Source organism: Trachurus trachurus (genome assembly GCF_905171665.1).
Source record: "Trachurus trachurus genome assembly, chromosome: 24".
Classification (NCBI taxonomy): Eukaryota; Metazoa; Chordata; class Actinopteri; order Carangiformes; family Carangidae; genus Trachurus; species Trachurus trachurus.
Window position 1 is genome coordinate 9,355,068 of NC_139910.1, and position 17,338 is coordinate 9,372,405.

The 17,338-nt window shown below is 40.8% G+C and overlaps 1 protein-coding gene across 1 annotated transcript in view; it reads left to right on the top strand.

Annotated features, from left to right (window-relative positions):
* lama2 (laminin, alpha 2) overlaps nucleotides 1–17,338 on the top strand; it is a 195,573-nt gene that overhangs the window by 51,241 nt on the left and 126,994 nt on the right. The window contains exons 5-13 of the mRNA XM_084000340.1: nucleotides 1,132–1,322; nucleotides 6,757–6,936; nucleotides 7,847–7,936; nucleotides 10,683–10,800; nucleotides 13,644–13,822; nucleotides 14,540–14,639; nucleotides 15,191–15,248; nucleotides 16,035–16,137; nucleotides 16,419–16,559. Of these exons, the coding sequence (XP_083856466.1) occupies nucleotides 1,132–1,322; nucleotides 6,757–6,936; nucleotides 7,847–7,936; nucleotides 10,683–10,800; nucleotides 13,644–13,822; nucleotides 14,540–14,639; nucleotides 15,191–15,248; nucleotides 16,035–16,137; nucleotides 16,419–16,559 (1,160 nt within the window). The remainder of the gene's footprint in view (nucleotides 1–1,131; nucleotides 1,323–6,756; nucleotides 6,937–7,846; nucleotides 7,937–10,682; nucleotides 10,801–13,643; nucleotides 13,823–14,539; nucleotides 14,640–15,190; nucleotides 15,249–16,034; nucleotides 16,138–16,418; nucleotides 16,560–17,338) is intronic.

A 17,338-nucleotide genomic window follows, 5' to 3' on the forward strand; every position in this document is an offset into this window, starting at 1 on the left:
TTTATTTTTTTTATTTTTTAACCTTAACTCTCAGTTGTATCTGCATTTTTTGTCTTATAAACTTGCCAAATTCTTTTAGGTTTCTTGCAAGTTTTCAAGAAAGAACTCAAATTTGCAAACAAAACAAAACAAAAAACCCACAACAACTAGCAAATGTATTATTAAAAGAATGAGAATTTATTTTTCATTTTTAGTGAAGGACGATCCATAACTCATCAACCTGTAGCCTTACTTGTGTTCATTTTCTTGTTGCACCTGCTCAGTAATGATTTACAGGTACATGGTGTATTGTATTGGTAGCACTCATGCCTGTGCTCTTCCAACCTTACATACAGTAGAGACATTTTCATACTTGATTTAAAAAATTTACAAAGATTGAATTTTTTTCTTTTTGAATTTGTGATTTTTTTTTTCTGCTAAATTGTAACGTTATAATATCAGAGAACATCATAGAGAGTTTTTTCTTTTAATGTTGTGACTGCGAACTTGAAAATTATGTTTTTAAACTCAGGAATTCACTCTCCCTCGCCTCCAAGCTCATTCCTTCTTTTTTTTATTTTTATTTTTTACCTCTGATGGCCCCAATCTGACGTCGTAACAGCAACATGAAACCACCTGAGAGCTCTTCTTTTTTTTCTTTGCTAAATTTTGAAAACTTTACAAACTGTCACAGAGTCGACTCTAATGGCACCTGAAGGAGCGTAACACAAACTTGACCACATGATGTTTCAGTGTCCAGTTGAAATGCATGAAGACTTTATGCATCATCTAATGTCAATGTTAATTTGATTTGCTGAGAACTTGAACCTGGGATGTGTTGGTAGTTGCTTAGCGCTGGTGGCAGCTCACATGTAGCTCCATCTCATTTGCTCATTTGGTTTTTTCCATTAACTGGACTCACTTCACTCAGCCACGACTCCAGGAGCTGGATTATTATGGTCCGCTTCACGTTATTGAAAATCATGTGGGATTGAATGATCTGTCAATTTTCTATGTATTTTAAGCAGGATGACCTAAACACCGTCTTGGATGTCCATCATTTATTTTTATTGATCCAGTCTCTCCTCTCCATCAAACATTTGAAGCATTTCATCATTATTTTTTTCCCAACGCCGATATTTTTGCCCGCAGGTAACTGGGTCTTAGAGCGTTCAATAGACGGAGTGACCTTCGAACCCTGGCAGTACTACGCCATCACGGACACAGAGTGCCTGACGCGCTTCAACATTTATCCACGGACGGGACCTCCATCTTACACCAGAGACGATGAAGTCATCTGCACGTCCTTCTATTCCAAGATTCACCCTCTGGAGAACGGAGAGGTACAGTAACTTTGTTACCTGTTGGGTTTGGGTTGATTTGGTCGCTGCCTGTGGGACTGAGTCGACTTTGGCTGGAAATTGGCTTGTGTGGTTGAAGGCTGGAACAAGATTAGGGCTGCACAATTAATCACAATGTAACTGAAATTGCAATATGGCCCAGTGCAATGTCCATATCAGAAGGTACGGTTAAAGGGATAGTTCAACATTTTGGCAAATTGGCCCATTGCCATAATCCCTATAGTTTTAGGAATAGGTTCGTTACCTTTAATTGTTGGTGCAAGCTATTTTTTACGGCAGAGCCGCGAGCCGTTCTTGGGCCAATTTGCCAACAATGTTGAACTATCCATTTAACAGTATGACAACATTGTCCTGCAATATACGTAGGTGTTGTGTTGCTATACAGAGACGCCTTGGTCAACAGTCAAATTCTCAAGATGTAAAGGGACATGACGGATTGGTACAGCAACAGCACCCAACAAAAATCATCAATCAAACATCAGTTTTATATTTTATAAATGAAAGTGAAAAGCAAAAGTGACCATTCTAACTGAAATTGTCATAGTAATGATTTTTTTTTTAACATATTGTGCATCTCTGTCATGTGCTATGGACATATTTTTTCTTTTCTTTAAGTTTGCATTTGCGTCAAGTCTTTACAAACAAGAATGTACCACTTGGCATTGTCACATCAGAAGCAAGATTCAGGTCTAGTTGCACTAAGCCCATCACTTTTTGTTGTTGTTGTTGTTGTTGAATCAAGCATATCTGTGGCGAGGAATCCTTGTTTGATCACTTCTTGAGAAAGAGTGCAAGGAGTCACAGCTCTGGTTGTAGTTTTGACGTGGAACTAAGAGCAGGGCACAGAGGAGAGCAGAGCAAAAGGCAGTTTCTTTAATCAAAAACAGGGTCAATAACAGAGGAGAAGTTAGAGAAGAGAGAGCAGGCAAATCCAGAAAGGGTTTCAGCGGGCAGAGATCACAGACAGGCAAACGGGACAAAAAGTTAAGGGACAAATAAGACGACCTTAGAAAGAGAGTTATCTGATGGAGTGGTGTGGATATAAGAGGCGGATTAGGAGGAGTGGGGGGGGGGGGGGGGGGGGGGTCTTTTTAAAATTATGATTAAAAACACCACCCACAATCTTAAACAACTATATCTATACTTTCACTTTCCCGAATATAAATCGAATTCAAATAAAATGCGGCATATCTGAGCTGGTGCATCTTGATTGACGGGGGTCGCCAGAAATTCATCACAGCATTACAAACTGTATAAAACAAATCAACACAAACATCATAAAAACAAAGTCAAACATTCATGTGAGTTCTCTTGAACGCAACAGTCCAGTGTTTAGAGCAGGATGAATAGAGAAGTGGTGCATGTTGGGTATATTTCTTTGTAAATGTGTGCAACTGTTGATATAATCTTAGTCACTGATTAAATTTGGTTTATCGAACACACACACACACGCACACACACTTAGTATGATTCACACACACACCACTGTTTACTGTGATGTTGTTGCTTTGATCAGCTGTGTGTTCGGTTGCACCCAGAAAGAACAGAGGGGGCAAGTCTGCTATAACTGACATTAATGAAGAGAAAGACTGAGAACGCACACATGCACACACGCGCACACACACACACACACACATTCATGCATGCACACACACACACACACACACACACACACATTCATGCATGCACACACACACAAACACACGCGCTATAGTGAAAATAAACTAATCACACATCCATATTCTCCTGCAGGCTTCGAAGTGTAGATTCCTGTCTGGATATGTGTACACATTTACATAGGTGACAGTGTGTGTGTGTGTGTGTGTGTGTGAGCGAGCTTGCACATGCATTAGGTGTGTAACTCCTTGTGTGTGTCTGTGTGTACGCCGTATATGTGTGTGTGTCCTGCGGGGGAGCGCTAGAGGGGGTGCGAGCTGGGAGATGTCAAGAGCTGCAAGTAACGACGGAGGTGTCTGGATGTGTGTGTGTGTGTGTGTGTGTGTGCGAGTGTGTGTGTGTGTGGTTGACAGCTCCCTAGCCGTCTGATCACAGTGAAACCATAATGAGTCGTAGGCGATGTGTCACTGCATCGCACACACATTCACAATGTCACCCCACCACTCATCACACACACACACGCATACACTTGCATACACGCACATACACATGCGTTTCCAAGTGTGCAGCTTACACCCATCAAGTGTTCCCCCTTGACACACACACAGACACACACACACACGGTCAGCCCACTCTGTGAGACTTTTTTCTGGATGCCAAATGTTGCTTTTGGCCACATTAGTGAGACAGACAGATGGACGGTCAGACAGACAGAACCTCACTCTCCTCATTATGGGGCTGCCTGTTGATTATTGGTGATACAGAATCTAAAATTCATGCTCATTCTACCTCTACGCCGATGTCGGGGCAACACATGCTGTCAGTTTGTGTGTCCGCCGTACGAGGTGTTGCCGTGTGGCGGAGCAACACACTCTGCAGAGAGATAGATAGAGAGAGAGAGACAGAGAGAGATACATACAAAGATAGATAGATAGATAGATAGATAGATAGATAGATAGATAGATAGATAGATAGATACATGGATACCGTAGATCGATACTGTAGATAGATAGATACGAATATAAAGAGCAAGCTATACATAATAAAATAGCAAAATAGCAATAGCAAATAAAATGTAATGTACAAAAGTATATACAACAAATTGGTAGTGTTGATTTTAGTGCAAAGTAAAAAATGTGCGACGTGTGTAGAAAATAAAGTGCGCAGTGACTGTAAGTTATGACCAGAGCTATTTAGCTGTTATTATACAGTGTGATGGCATGTGGCAGGAAAGATTTCCTGTATCTGTCCCTTCGACAGATGCTGCTTCATGTGGAACTGTGGCTCCTAAATGATTACCTGGTATCAGGACATCTTTGCCTCTTATCACTTATTTCATCATTTAATTGTTCCTGCACGAAAGTTCACAACAAAACAGCTGCTAATCTGACTACACATGGATGGGGCAGCTATTTTAAAATCATATAAAGGCAGGACATATATTTTATACGGGTGGTATTTGAGTGGGTGGACCAAAAAAAAAAAAAAACTGGGGCTGTAAATATTACTGGATATGGGGGTGAAAAATCTCTCTCTCACACACATCTGTTCTGGACAGGATTAACATCCCTGACCAAACAAGCCTGTCATCAGACAAGAATGCCAATATTGGGTTTCCATGGTTATGGCAAATAAACCGTGGTTGAGGGTTTGGTTTGGGTGAGGCAGCTAATATTGAGGGTAGAAAAAGGTTGTGGTTACGTCTAATGAAAAGGGCGAACATTAACTGCAGGTCAGTAACAGGACTGACTCACCATATCCTCACTTTTAGCCCAGCTACAGACAGTGGACACATTAATACCTCCATTAACACTGACAGACTTTTTTTTTTTTAAACTTTTCAAATTTTTTGCACAAAACACGGGCAGCATCAGTGTAATGAACAAAAGTAGGTATGGGTACAATATGATGTGGCTAAATAATACAAATGCTAGCCATGTGGTGCCCTTATAGACACAAAAGAAAAAGGAGGGTTAGACCCATCATTCAAATATTCATATATAACATATGAACACTCATAGGAACAAAACATGAGAGAACCGTGGGGTTGCGAGTATCGTATGTCACATACATTACAGCAATATGGGCATTGTTTTTCTTAAAACCAAAATATACAGTATATAAAGCATTAAGGCTGGTTATCACCTCTTCTTGTAATGTAGGTGCTCAATTTTTCCCAGAAGCATCACCTTTGTCCCTTTGTAATCTGAGACTAAACGTCAACACACTGACAGACTTGACAATGGACTGAATCCACAATCTTCCAGTATGGACAGATAATGGGTTGGACAACACAGGTAGATGAACATATACGTCCATTTAGAAAACAGCTATTAGAACATTTATTATTATTGGGAAATGTTTACTTTACATCTCGTAACAGCTGTAGGGTTGTATATTGCAATATTTCAATATTTATGAAGCACTTTATCAATATTTTAACCAATAGTCCATATATAATGACAGTGGCTTTGTGTTATTTAAACCTCAGACCAACAGTGTTTTCTTTGTTCAGATGGTTGGATGTTGCCGCAACTCTGTCATATATTAATAACACAGTTTCAAATGTGAACATTTCTTAATATTTGTCTTTAATCTTCCTGTTTGCACTTTTGACTTTTTTTTTGGAGCAGATGTTAAATCCTTTGTTTTAAAATAAGCTCTATGCACGATCTCATATGGAACTGTGAAATACAAATGCAGGTTCAACTGTTCTGAGTCTGAAAACATGGAAACAAACTATTTAATGAGTTTGTGCATGCAACAGACAACAACTTGTAATATATATCCTTGCTTATACAGTATATTACCGTATAGCTACCGCCCTTTGGGATATAATATATTACACAGCTGATCAAAGTCAAATGGCTTCAATAAGGACATTAAAAAATATTTGTACAGTAGCTTCACTAGATAAACGGCTACAGCTACAAGTGTCCTTCTGACTGATGATCTGTTGACTGACGTTGACCAGAGGACGATGGTGTAAAACAGGTGTGTGTTTGTGGTGGTTACGTCCTCTAAGCAGTGGAAGAAATGCTGAAACTGTTGTGCGGTAAATTAGATTCAGTTAAAGCTGCTCGGCTAATGAGCGTCTGTCCGTGCCCAGAGACAAACTGTGACGATCAGCAGCAACAAAAGAGTCTCAAATTAATGATATTACTTACGCCTTCTCCTTGTTGTGGATTCTTTAAAAGGCTTCGTATCAGTTTATCGCCCCCTAAAGTTACCAGAGCAGATGGTTTGTTCCAACATGGTGAGGCTGTAGTCGTACACTGAGGAGGGTTGGTGGCAGCTTGCTGTTCCACTGCAGGTTTTATCTCCTGATTGTGTTTTGTTTTTGTTGAACTCTCTTGATCTTTTTCTGTAACTTTTTGGTTATTATTCTCTTTTCCCATTGTAAGAGTAGTACTTCTTGAATCATTACATTTTAAACATCTTTCCACTTGTATCAGTCAATTTAATTTGCCTTAACATGAATACCAACATCAAATAGCAACATGGTTGAGGTGGTTGACAGGTCGTGTTTCAGAGTCTCGACTTTCTTGCTAATTTAAGGATAAATGTGTCACAGACACTGCTTCCTGTTAAAAAGAAAAAAAAATCATCCTCCCCCTTGTTCCGATCTGTTTATGTTTGTTTTCTCTTTGGCTTCGCCACCAACGCACCGCACTCCTCCAACCATCTGCCACCACAGGAAAACCGGGAAGCACCTTTAATGTTTGTCTTGGTTTCACTAGCTGCTGCTGCTGCTGCTGCAGACACACGTCAGGATTCATCTGTCTCTCTCTGTCCATAGATTCACACGTCTCTGATCAATGGACGTCCCAGTGCAGACGACCCGTCCCCGACCCTGCTGAACTTCACCTCCGCCCGCTACATCAGGCTGGTGTTTCAGCGAATCAGGACGCTGAACGCTGACCTCATGACTCTGACACTCCACGACCACCATGATATTGATCCCATCGTGTCAAGACGGGTGAGGCCGCACACAGACACACAACACATCTGTCTTTTCTTTTCTTTTCTTTTTTTTCTTAAAGTAATGTTATTGACTGATCTTCAGATCAGATTGGTGCAAATAAATCCACCCAGCTAACTTGCACACCTGGCTCAATGATTTCTCTTTTCTCTTGCCCTGCCATGCTTGGCATTGCTGTTCTCCCCAATTTTCCACATTTCTATTTTTTTTTTTTTTTTTATGTTTATATCACAGATTTATTGATGCATCAGAGATTTACTGCAGTAAAAGCACATCCATGACCTGCATCACTCAATCCTCCTGTAAGACCTTCCTGCCCTCGTTTTCACTCCCTGTAGACATACACATGACCTCTCTGGAATTTAATTGGTGGAAATCAGTTGTAACATATTAGAAAATAAAACTGGATTAGCACCAATTTGATGTCAGAACATGACAGAAAAGTTTCTCTATTGCAAATTACATTCACCACTGTTTATTGAAGCATGACTATGGTCCCCCATACAAAACAGGATACAGTGTTGATTTCACATTATGCTTATTCCTTTGTTTTCATATTCATCCATCCATACATACATACACTACTTTCACTGCAACATAAAAATATAGAGGAACATTTATTCTAACAATGTTATGAGTCAACTGCAGTTAATGTGACATTAAACCAAAAAATTTCAGTATTTTAACTTCAATGATGTGTAACTGCTGCAGCTCAACACTCATCAGCAGATGAGGTTTCAGAAACATCTTGTGAGGTCAGGACATCTTTTTTTTTTTGAAGTGTAATCTCCTCTGAGATAAGAGAGCAGGATCTCTCTCTAATAACGCCTCTTAATTTGCTAATATGGTCATTAACACTGCAGTGCTTATTATAACAGGTCCTCTCTCTCTCTCTCCCTCTCCTCAGTACTACTACTCCATTAAGGACATCTCAGTCGGAGGAATGTGTATCTGTTACGGACACGCTAAAGCCTGCCCACTCAACACTCTTACAAAGGTACAACACTCAACTCTCTGTTTTCTAACAAGCCCAGCGAGGTAATAGAGCTCCTCCATGCTGGTGCACGGGAGTAAAGGGCACCTCAGGCACCAGCTCTTTATCCACCGCCTTATATCAAACTTTGTCTCTCTGTGTGTGTGTGTGTGTGTGTGTGTGTGTGTGTGTGTGTGTGTGTGTGTGTGTGTGTGTGTGTGTGTGTGTGTGTGTGTGTGTGTGTGTGTGTGCCCATCTGCAAGGGACACAGGTGACACAGTGAAGCGTTGTCTCCCATGTCACATCAAAGGAGAGGAGTGTTTGATACCAGACACCTGATCTTTCTCTTCCCTCACAGACACACACACACACACACACACACACACACACACACACTGCTTGTATGTGCCTTGTGTGTCCTGAGGCTGAGCCATGAAGTCTTACCCAGATGTGACACTGGTGTCTGGTCCCTCGGTGATGATGTCATTGACAATAAGTGATGTCACTGGTGTGATAAAGAGCTCCAGTTTCTTCTTTTTTTCTCTCCTTCTTCACCTTTCCTCCGTCTCGTAGGCCCACAGATAAGAGGCTGAAATGGTCTGAGAAAAACAAACCACTTCAATTACATCTATTTTATAATTCTTTCAATCTTTCTTCCAAAACATATTATAGCATTTTCCTTCTTTTCATGCAAATGTATTCATAATCACATACCTTTTTTTTTTACAGGAGAGGAGAGGGAGAGATTCACTTTTTGAATTTCAGACTCCTCTGATTCGTCACATTGGGTTTTCCTTTCCATTAATATCTGTTAAACTTGCCAAACTGTTGATTTACTCTGTTGATGTGATTATGAGCTCAAACATCCAGGGTTTCAGCTGAAATGTAAAAACATCAAACGTGGACAAACTAGACTTTTTTTATTTTTCTTCAGAGCACATATATTTTTCATACACATACACATACACATACAGGGCATAAAGGGCATGTGCTAACATCAGTAGCTGCCAAGAAATACATTGAAAAGATGTTTTAAATAAAACTTTTCAAACTGATGTGTGGACTCAGGGCTCAAATACTGTAGAAAACCTTAGTGGGTTGATATATATATTGTATATTTAGTCATATATACTCTATCAGGCCTAAATGTGACACATTATCTTACTATTTCTACTTTATTCACATTTGATTTTGAATTTGTTGAGATTATGTTTCCAAGAACGAGCTCCTTTGAGTCGAGTTTGTGCGTTCGTGCTGTGAAGTCGTGGGCAGATGTTCAGAAAGCACAGGAGGTGGAGACCTGCGAGATGATTTGTCGATGATCCTCAGTACATTTTGCTGGGATGCACACTCAGCACAGATGCAGCCCGGAGCCACAGTTGTAAGCGTCGCGTCTCAGATAAAAGGGGCAAATTCATTGGTGCCAACAAATCCAAACTTGGCTCTCGCCGCTCTATTGTACTGTTCTCCTCTCAGTTAAATCTGGCACGCTCTCCACATCAACCAATTTACAGAAAGTCCTAAATTGAATTACTGAACCTCAAACTTGGCAGGTTTCCTGCTACATTCTGCTTTGACTGTTTAGTTTTGAATTTATTTCTCTCCTGAGAGGGTGATAGTGAACCCATTTGCAACCGACTGACAATCTGGAAAGTGAACCAAGTTGTTTTATTGCAGTTGGCCCTCCTGTAGATGCACTGTTATTTGATGGGCCTCCAATAGGTCATGCATATTGGTAATTACCTGCTAGTGGCCCTCCAGTTTTACTGTTCTGATCCCTGATGACGACAGTTTACTCAGCCAATAATAATAATAACACATTCCAAGACATTAGAAATATATATCTCAGTGTAGAATCAAATTAAAACCACTTTAAACACATTTTACATTTCCATTCAAACATTTGTAGCAAGGAGAAATGACCAGACACAACATCTGGACAGCTGGGCCTCAGCGGTGCACATGGTAATGTGATGGTCTCTATGTCGGTTTTGGCACGTTGGGTAGTGCTGAATTACTGTAAATCTTTCAGACGACCATCACGCTGCAAATGGATTGAAGAGTTCCCCCTCCTTCCCATGACTTCATTTATTTCCCGTGATGTGTGTTGTGTTGTTTTATTATATGATTTTCTTTTATGTACCTATATCTGCTCAGTGTGTTTTGTTCTTGTGATGTTAATGGATGAGATTTGTGTTGTCAAGTATGTTGGGGGCAAAAAACATTTTTATATCAATTAAAAAAATTGATTTATTTTACATTTTAGACATTTAATATACACAAAAGTTGTGGTCAGTACATCCTGACATCACTGTTAGTGTATGTGCGGTTACACATGGAAGACCACAAAGCCTCAACTGGGAAAGGTAAAATAAATAAATATAAATAAATAAATAAATAAAACAACATTTCAACTTGGTGATAAGTTGCTCTGCTCTCTCTTTAATCCAGGAAACTGTGATTTGTTGTAGAAAGCAGTGGAAGCTCTCTGCTGTGTGAGCAACTGATCTAAATGCACATGAATGTTAAACCTTTTTTTTTTTCCTTAGCTGGAACTGGACAGATCTTGTAGAAAAAGTGGCTGCAGTGGGATTTAAATTCATCCGACTTGGATTGTTTCCATGTTTAACGCTCTGCGACATCGTCTTCCGGCTCGCAAATGTGTTTATTTAAACACATTTTTGCTCATGTCTGTTTAATTGACAAATCTGCGAAACTCAAATCTGCTCCGTTAATGTGTACTTTTCATGTATTTGTGTGTGGTTTGCAGAGGTTTAGCTGCGAGTGTGAACACAACACATGCGGGGAGAGCTGTGATCGTTGTTGCCCTGGTTACCACCAGCAGCCCTGGATGGCGGGGACCTTCCTCACTCGACATATCTGTGAAGGTAAGAAAAACAAATAATATGCTTAAATTACACACTAAGACTTACAAGGCGGTGAATAACAGTCCAAGAGCCTTTAATCAAACTTCCTCCATTAGAAACACATCACAAATCACATTTCAGTCTCAGTTTAAGACTGAATACAGTCATCAAAAGTCACCTTTGCATCCATTAACCTTCATCAGCTATGAGGCAGCAGAGCAGAGAGGTCAGAGGCCTCCATCTGTCACCATAAAACTAGGGTTACAACATGTAATCTTCATTTTATTTCACACCTCCTCTGTAGTCTCTCTCAGTGGCCTCTACAATGACGCAGCAGCAAGATAAGACATTTAAGGGATAGTTCACCCAAAATTCAAATTGCACTCATTATCTACTCATCCTCATGTCGACTAAGTGCTGGGAGAAGTTTCAGAGTCCTCCGTGGCTTCTCTGAGTTACAGGGGGTCTCGGCGTAGCAGTGCATGTCCATATAACGGTTGCAAATGGATACCAACTGTCTTCGTAACAGAAAGACACACCAAAAAACATCCAAATACCTCCATGCTGCTCGTATGTAATGTCCTACTTGTGTTGAAGCCCTGAACTGACGCCGGCGCAAATCGCGCAAGATTTGGACGGACCAGGAAGAGGAGCTTCCGCTACAAACAAGCTTGAAATATAGACTTATTAAAAAATTTTCGGAACAATTTCGCATTTCGGGGCTTCAACACAAGACAGACATTACATACGAGCAGCATGGAGGTATTTGGATGTTTTTTGGTGTGTCTTTTTGTTACGAAGACAGTTGGTATCCATTTGCAACCGTTATATGGACATGCACTGCTACGCTGAGACCCCCTGTAACTCAGAGAAGCCACGGATAACTCTGAAACTTTAGTCGACATGAGGGTGAGTAGATAATGAGTTAAATTTGAACTATCCTTTTAAAGGTCCTGATTGTGCACAATGGTATAGGAGCCAGTTGTGACAGATTCAGCCCTCGTCCTTGCTGAGTGTGAAGGGGTTCGGCAATAATAAAGCGGCTAATTAGAGTAAAATGTGATTTGACGCAGGGGACAGGAAGCCTCCGACTGAAATCCACTTCACAGGTTAGCAGCGCTGCCACCAACCCCCGAAATAATCTGAGGATAAAAGTGGCCTTCCCACCGCTGTTATTCCACCAATCAGAGCGGAGAACAATGACACAGTCCTTTTTGAAGTACCAGTCAGACAGAGGTGTCCAGCTTCGCTAGCTCACAGATTCTGTGATTGGCAGTGACATTTCAAACACAACACAACCACTACCACCACAACTGGAGACATTTCATGAACAAAAAAAAAAAAAAACCCCAGAGAAACCATTATTTCCTTCCGATGAAAAAAGCGCATAATGCTGCGTTCAGACAAAAGCACTGTGGGAAAAATCAGCTTGCAATTTGAAAACTAGTAGAACTAAGTTCAACGTTTGCTGCAACACACAACTTTTACTTTAAAACTATGTAACTTTATGAAAAATATTATGCAGTGTTTTCTCACAAGTCTCTCTACATTACTGTATCCACCGTTTGAACTGTCCTGTGTTGTATTTCATCATCAGGCTGGTATCCTGAACACCACATTTCAGGGTTTTGGTCAGAACAGCTGCCAAGTTAAGCTGCACATATCTGGGATCCTCGTTCCCCTCTACCCACAACAGTAATACACTGCAAAAAATGGCTAAAATATAGCACAAATACAAGAAAAGACACTGAATTTAAGGAAAAATGTACTGAATACTCATGGATTTTTTTTGTCCATGCAGTAAGATCATTTTAATTGACAATAAAGCTTAAAATAAGTTGGTTAATTACATGTAATTACGTGCAATTCAGTGTCCTCTGAATGTTTTATAGATATTTTAAATTCAATAATAATATTACTTATTAATAATAATGATGTTGTTTGTTGGCTTCTCCTGAAATGGACTTAAACCCAGAACAAGTCCTCCATCTCCAAACAAACATCTTAAAACGGGAAACTTTTTTTCATGTATCACACAAACTTGAGAAGTGATGTGTTGAGTAATGTGTTGGTGAAGAAGCATGTTGAGCCACTGACATACTAATAATACTGGTACACACTAGTGCATATTGGTCTTATTTCCATCCAATGTAGCATGTTTATTATGAATTTATGACTAACTGAGGCATAAAAGAGACATCCATGATCAATTTATAAATATACCCTGAATTCAAAGATTAAAACCCGCAAAAGAAAAACTTTTTAAAAAAGGTATTTATTATCAAATTTCCAGATTTAAGATTTTAAATCTTGAGAAACAGAATCATATGCAGTGTTGGTCCTGAATCTGAGCTGTGAGAGTTACTGTACATGTATGGGTTGTCCACATAGAAGCAGACGCTCATGTCCTGGAGTTACAAATGTTTGAGTAGGAGATTTTTCCTGTAGCAAAACCCAAACTTCTCCTCAAAATTCAAAGCAAACACTTTCCTCTTATTTGTAAAGTTTAATGCTAAGCTTTAGCAGGAAACAGGGCTCCAACTAACCACCGTAGGAAACAGACACGATAAATGAAAGGATGGACCCACTTTTTCTTTCTGGAACCAAAGAGATAAAACGCTGCTCATGGTCAGTGTGTGAACCTCAGGGAACTGTCCTCACTACAGGATTGGCTGTTTTTGCTAAGCTCTTAATGTGGAGGAGGTAAATGGATTAAAAAAAATAAATAAAAAAAAAGCGGTCGTCTTTGCTTCATGCTAAGTATTGGGATGCAGAGGGGCGGGGGCGGGTCCTGGCAATCCCATCAAACAGTGCTGAGTTTCTATATGTGTGTGTGTGTGTGTTGTGTGTTTGTTTGTTTTCAGAGTGTAACTGCCACGGCAAAGCAGAGGAGTGCTACTTCAATCAAACGGTGGCGGACTCATCGCTCAGCCTGGACGTCCACGGCAACCACAGAGGCGGTGGCGTTTGCATCAGTTGCCGTGACAACACCGCAGGCATCAACTGTCAGACCTGCGTGGATGGATACTACAGACCCACCGAGGTGTGGGCCACGCACACACACACACACACTTCTCTGTGCGTCATCATGATTGTGTGAATATTAAAGGGATACTTAAACAAATTGGCCCATTGCCATAGTCGCTATTATAGCAGTAGGTTCGTTACCTTTATTTGTCGATGCAAGCTATTTTTAGAATGGCGGAGCAGAGCCGTGAGCTGCTCAGAGCTACGCTACAGAGACTCATGGGATTTCTTGGTTTCCCTCATCAAACTCATCAAATACACAGGGACAAGTTGTGATCTGCACATTCACCACGCTATGAAATAATAACCGAACGTTACGAGACAGAGTTGTTTTAGAGGTAAATTCATGCAAAACTGCTGATGCGTGTTGCCTTTAGGGACAGTGTTTCAGCAAGTAGTCTCTGCATTTGCCTCTAAAACAACTCTGTCTCATAACGTTCCGTTATTATCTCATAGCGTGGTGAATGTGCAGGTCACAACTTGTCCACCAGAGCATTTTGGAGTTGTTGGATTGTGTATTTGATGAGGTTGGTGAGGGAAACCAAGAAATCCCATGAGCCTCCGTAGCGTAGCTCTGAGCAGCTCGCGGCTCTGCGCTGCCGTTCTAAAAATAGCTTGCACCGACAATTAAAGGTAACGAACCCACTGCTAAAACTATAGAGATTATGGCAATGGGCCAATTTGCCAAAATGTTGAACTATCCCTTTAATTCTGTTTGTCTCTACCTGTCCAGGTGAATGCCGAGGAGGAGGATCCCTGCATCCCCTGCTCATGTGACCCACTTGGTTCCCTCAGCCAAGCGTGTGTCGCTGATTCAAGCCAGGCTACGCTCAGTATGCAAACACACAAACACACATACAAACACACACACCTCATCTCTTCATTTCCTCCCTGTGTCTGTCTGTCTTTGTGGTCATATCACGCATGTCCTTTAAAGATGCGTCATTCCAACCCCTCATTAGACACACGTACACTAGTTTATTGTGGATGCAGGCACACGTTTCACATTTTAATTCATTTCAAAGAGCTCCTTCAGTAGCTCCAATATTTCATCAACTCAGTCCGGCTTGATTTCCTATGGGGTTGGGGTTAGTCAAGTTCAGCTGTGAGCACTGACGCCTCTGTTATTGAAAACTGTCTGTAGCAGAATAACAGAATAACTATTTATATTAGAGATAATTTTACTTCCCTTTGTTTTGTTTTACTGTTTTCATGTCTAGAAAGTGGAGCTATTTTAGGTGCGAGCTACTTCAAAGAGAGACCCACTCTGATCCACTCACACTGTTGTGTTTTTTTTATTTTTTATTTTTTTATTTTTAAACGTGTGTGTCTTGTGTGTCTTGTGTGTCTCATGTGTTTGTGTGTCTCTGTGTTTGATTGACAGCCCAGCCAGCAGGGTCATGCCGGTGTAAGGAGGGTTTTGGGGGTCTGCGATGTGACAGGTGAGAGACACGCACACACATACACACACATAAACACACATACACAAAGAGATAGAGACACATTGTGACAGGTGAGCAGAACCTTTCAGCTGTTGTCGGTTCCAATTAGTGTTTGGAAATTGCCAGAAAGTTTCCATTAGGATCTTTGATGTTATTTATTATAATAGATTATGACACTTAGTTTGTACCTTAGACTACATGTATATGAAGAGGTCACTAAATGTATAAATCTTTAAGATAAACTTTTTTGTCCTCTTCTAAGAATATTGTTCACATACTTGAATCCCTAAAGGACCTGAACGCAGCCAGAGCTCATTAAGACAAATCTTGTTATTCTCAGTATTAAGTAGAAATCCCAACGTGTCAATCAAAGGAAATAAAGACAACAAGTTCCTCTTTCATTTGTCGATCAGCTGTTGTGTCATCCTTGTCTTGCTTGTTGCTTCCCCGTTGATATCGCTCACTGTAGGTTTTAATGTGAATCCAGCCTCAAAGCTGATACAACTTTTTTTCCTCCAACTTTTTAACGACCTGCCCTTTAGATCGCCAGCAGCAGCACGAGCGAGCATCATCTTTAAAATCACTTCTTCTAAAAATGCACTTGCTCCGGTTCACTCTCTCTGTTAATGAGGGGGTTGTTTCCTGTGAGACTTTATGGACGTACATGTCACGCATGGTGCGAGGTCACAACCAGAGAGTCGGACCTCTCATCACTTTCATCTTTATTATTATTATTATCATTAATATTTTATTTTTATTTTTTTTATTAAACTCATTTGTCTCCAGGTGCGCTGTGGGATATATGGGCTACCCGTCCTGTCAGCGCTGTAACTGCAGTGTGGAAGGAAGCATGAACGATGACCCATGTATAACACCCTGCATTTGCAAGGTACACACACTAACACACACACACACACACACACACACATACTCACACACACAGGCGTACAGTATAAGCACACGAATAATGACAAGTACTCTGCGCTAACCTTTCTAGCCCTGTCATCATTATCTTCACCACATTAACACTGCAATAACATGGCTTGTGCTCATAACGTCAGTTCGAGGGCAGCCCATAAACTTTGCTGCATCCTTCATCTCTCTCTCTGTCTCTCTCTCCCTCTCTCCTCTCTTCTTCTCTCCCCCACTCTGTTTGACTTTCTCCTGTAGGAAAATGTAGAGGGAGAAAACTGCGACCGCTGTAAACTGGGATTTTACAATCTCCAAGGTGACAATCGACGTGGCTGCGAAAAGTGCTCCTGCATGGGCGTCTCCAGTCAGTGCTCCGCCTCCACCTGGTCCTATCAGAACGTAGGCTCCTGCCGTGCGCACACACACACACACACACACACACACACACACACACACACACACACACACACACACACACACACACACACACACACACACACATACTTGTTTTATTTGGGTTGAAAATTGAGAGTTTTCTCGTCTTAAAGGGACAACGAGGAGTTTTGGAAAGCGAAGTGTTTTCACACTACATTTCCCATGAGCCTCCACGCACACGGTGAAATTCTTGGACCGGCACAAGACGGACAAAAGTGAAAACATTTGCCAAGAATGTTTTCATTGATCAAGAATGAAAATCGGAGGTTCGAAGACGATCAGATACCGTCGTAGTTCCGACCATAAACGGCGATTTGGCGGCGTTATTACCATGACCCGCCGGGCAGCGTCTGCGAAACCGAAAGTAGGAAATTCTGGGCGAGCCGACCACTAATAATAATAACAAAATAACGATAAAGACAAAACGATATATTTATCGAAAATGGACCCATTAACAAGTGTGGGTAGCGTAGATTCATCCACATTAATATGAGACTTTTTTATAACCCCCCAAAAAAACTCCTCGTTGTCCCTTTAATCCTTAAAACTCAAATTGATGCTTAAATGCATCATTCCTGTCCACCACAGCCTTAAGGAGTCAGCTTCAAGTACTTGACACAAATTACACTGCCCACTTTTTGCGGCGGGTGCCATTTTGGTCCAGTCATACGTACCAGCATTTTAAAAAGGAGCAATTTCTAAACTAGATGAAATTTAGTGGAATTACTGCAGTGAACAGATCT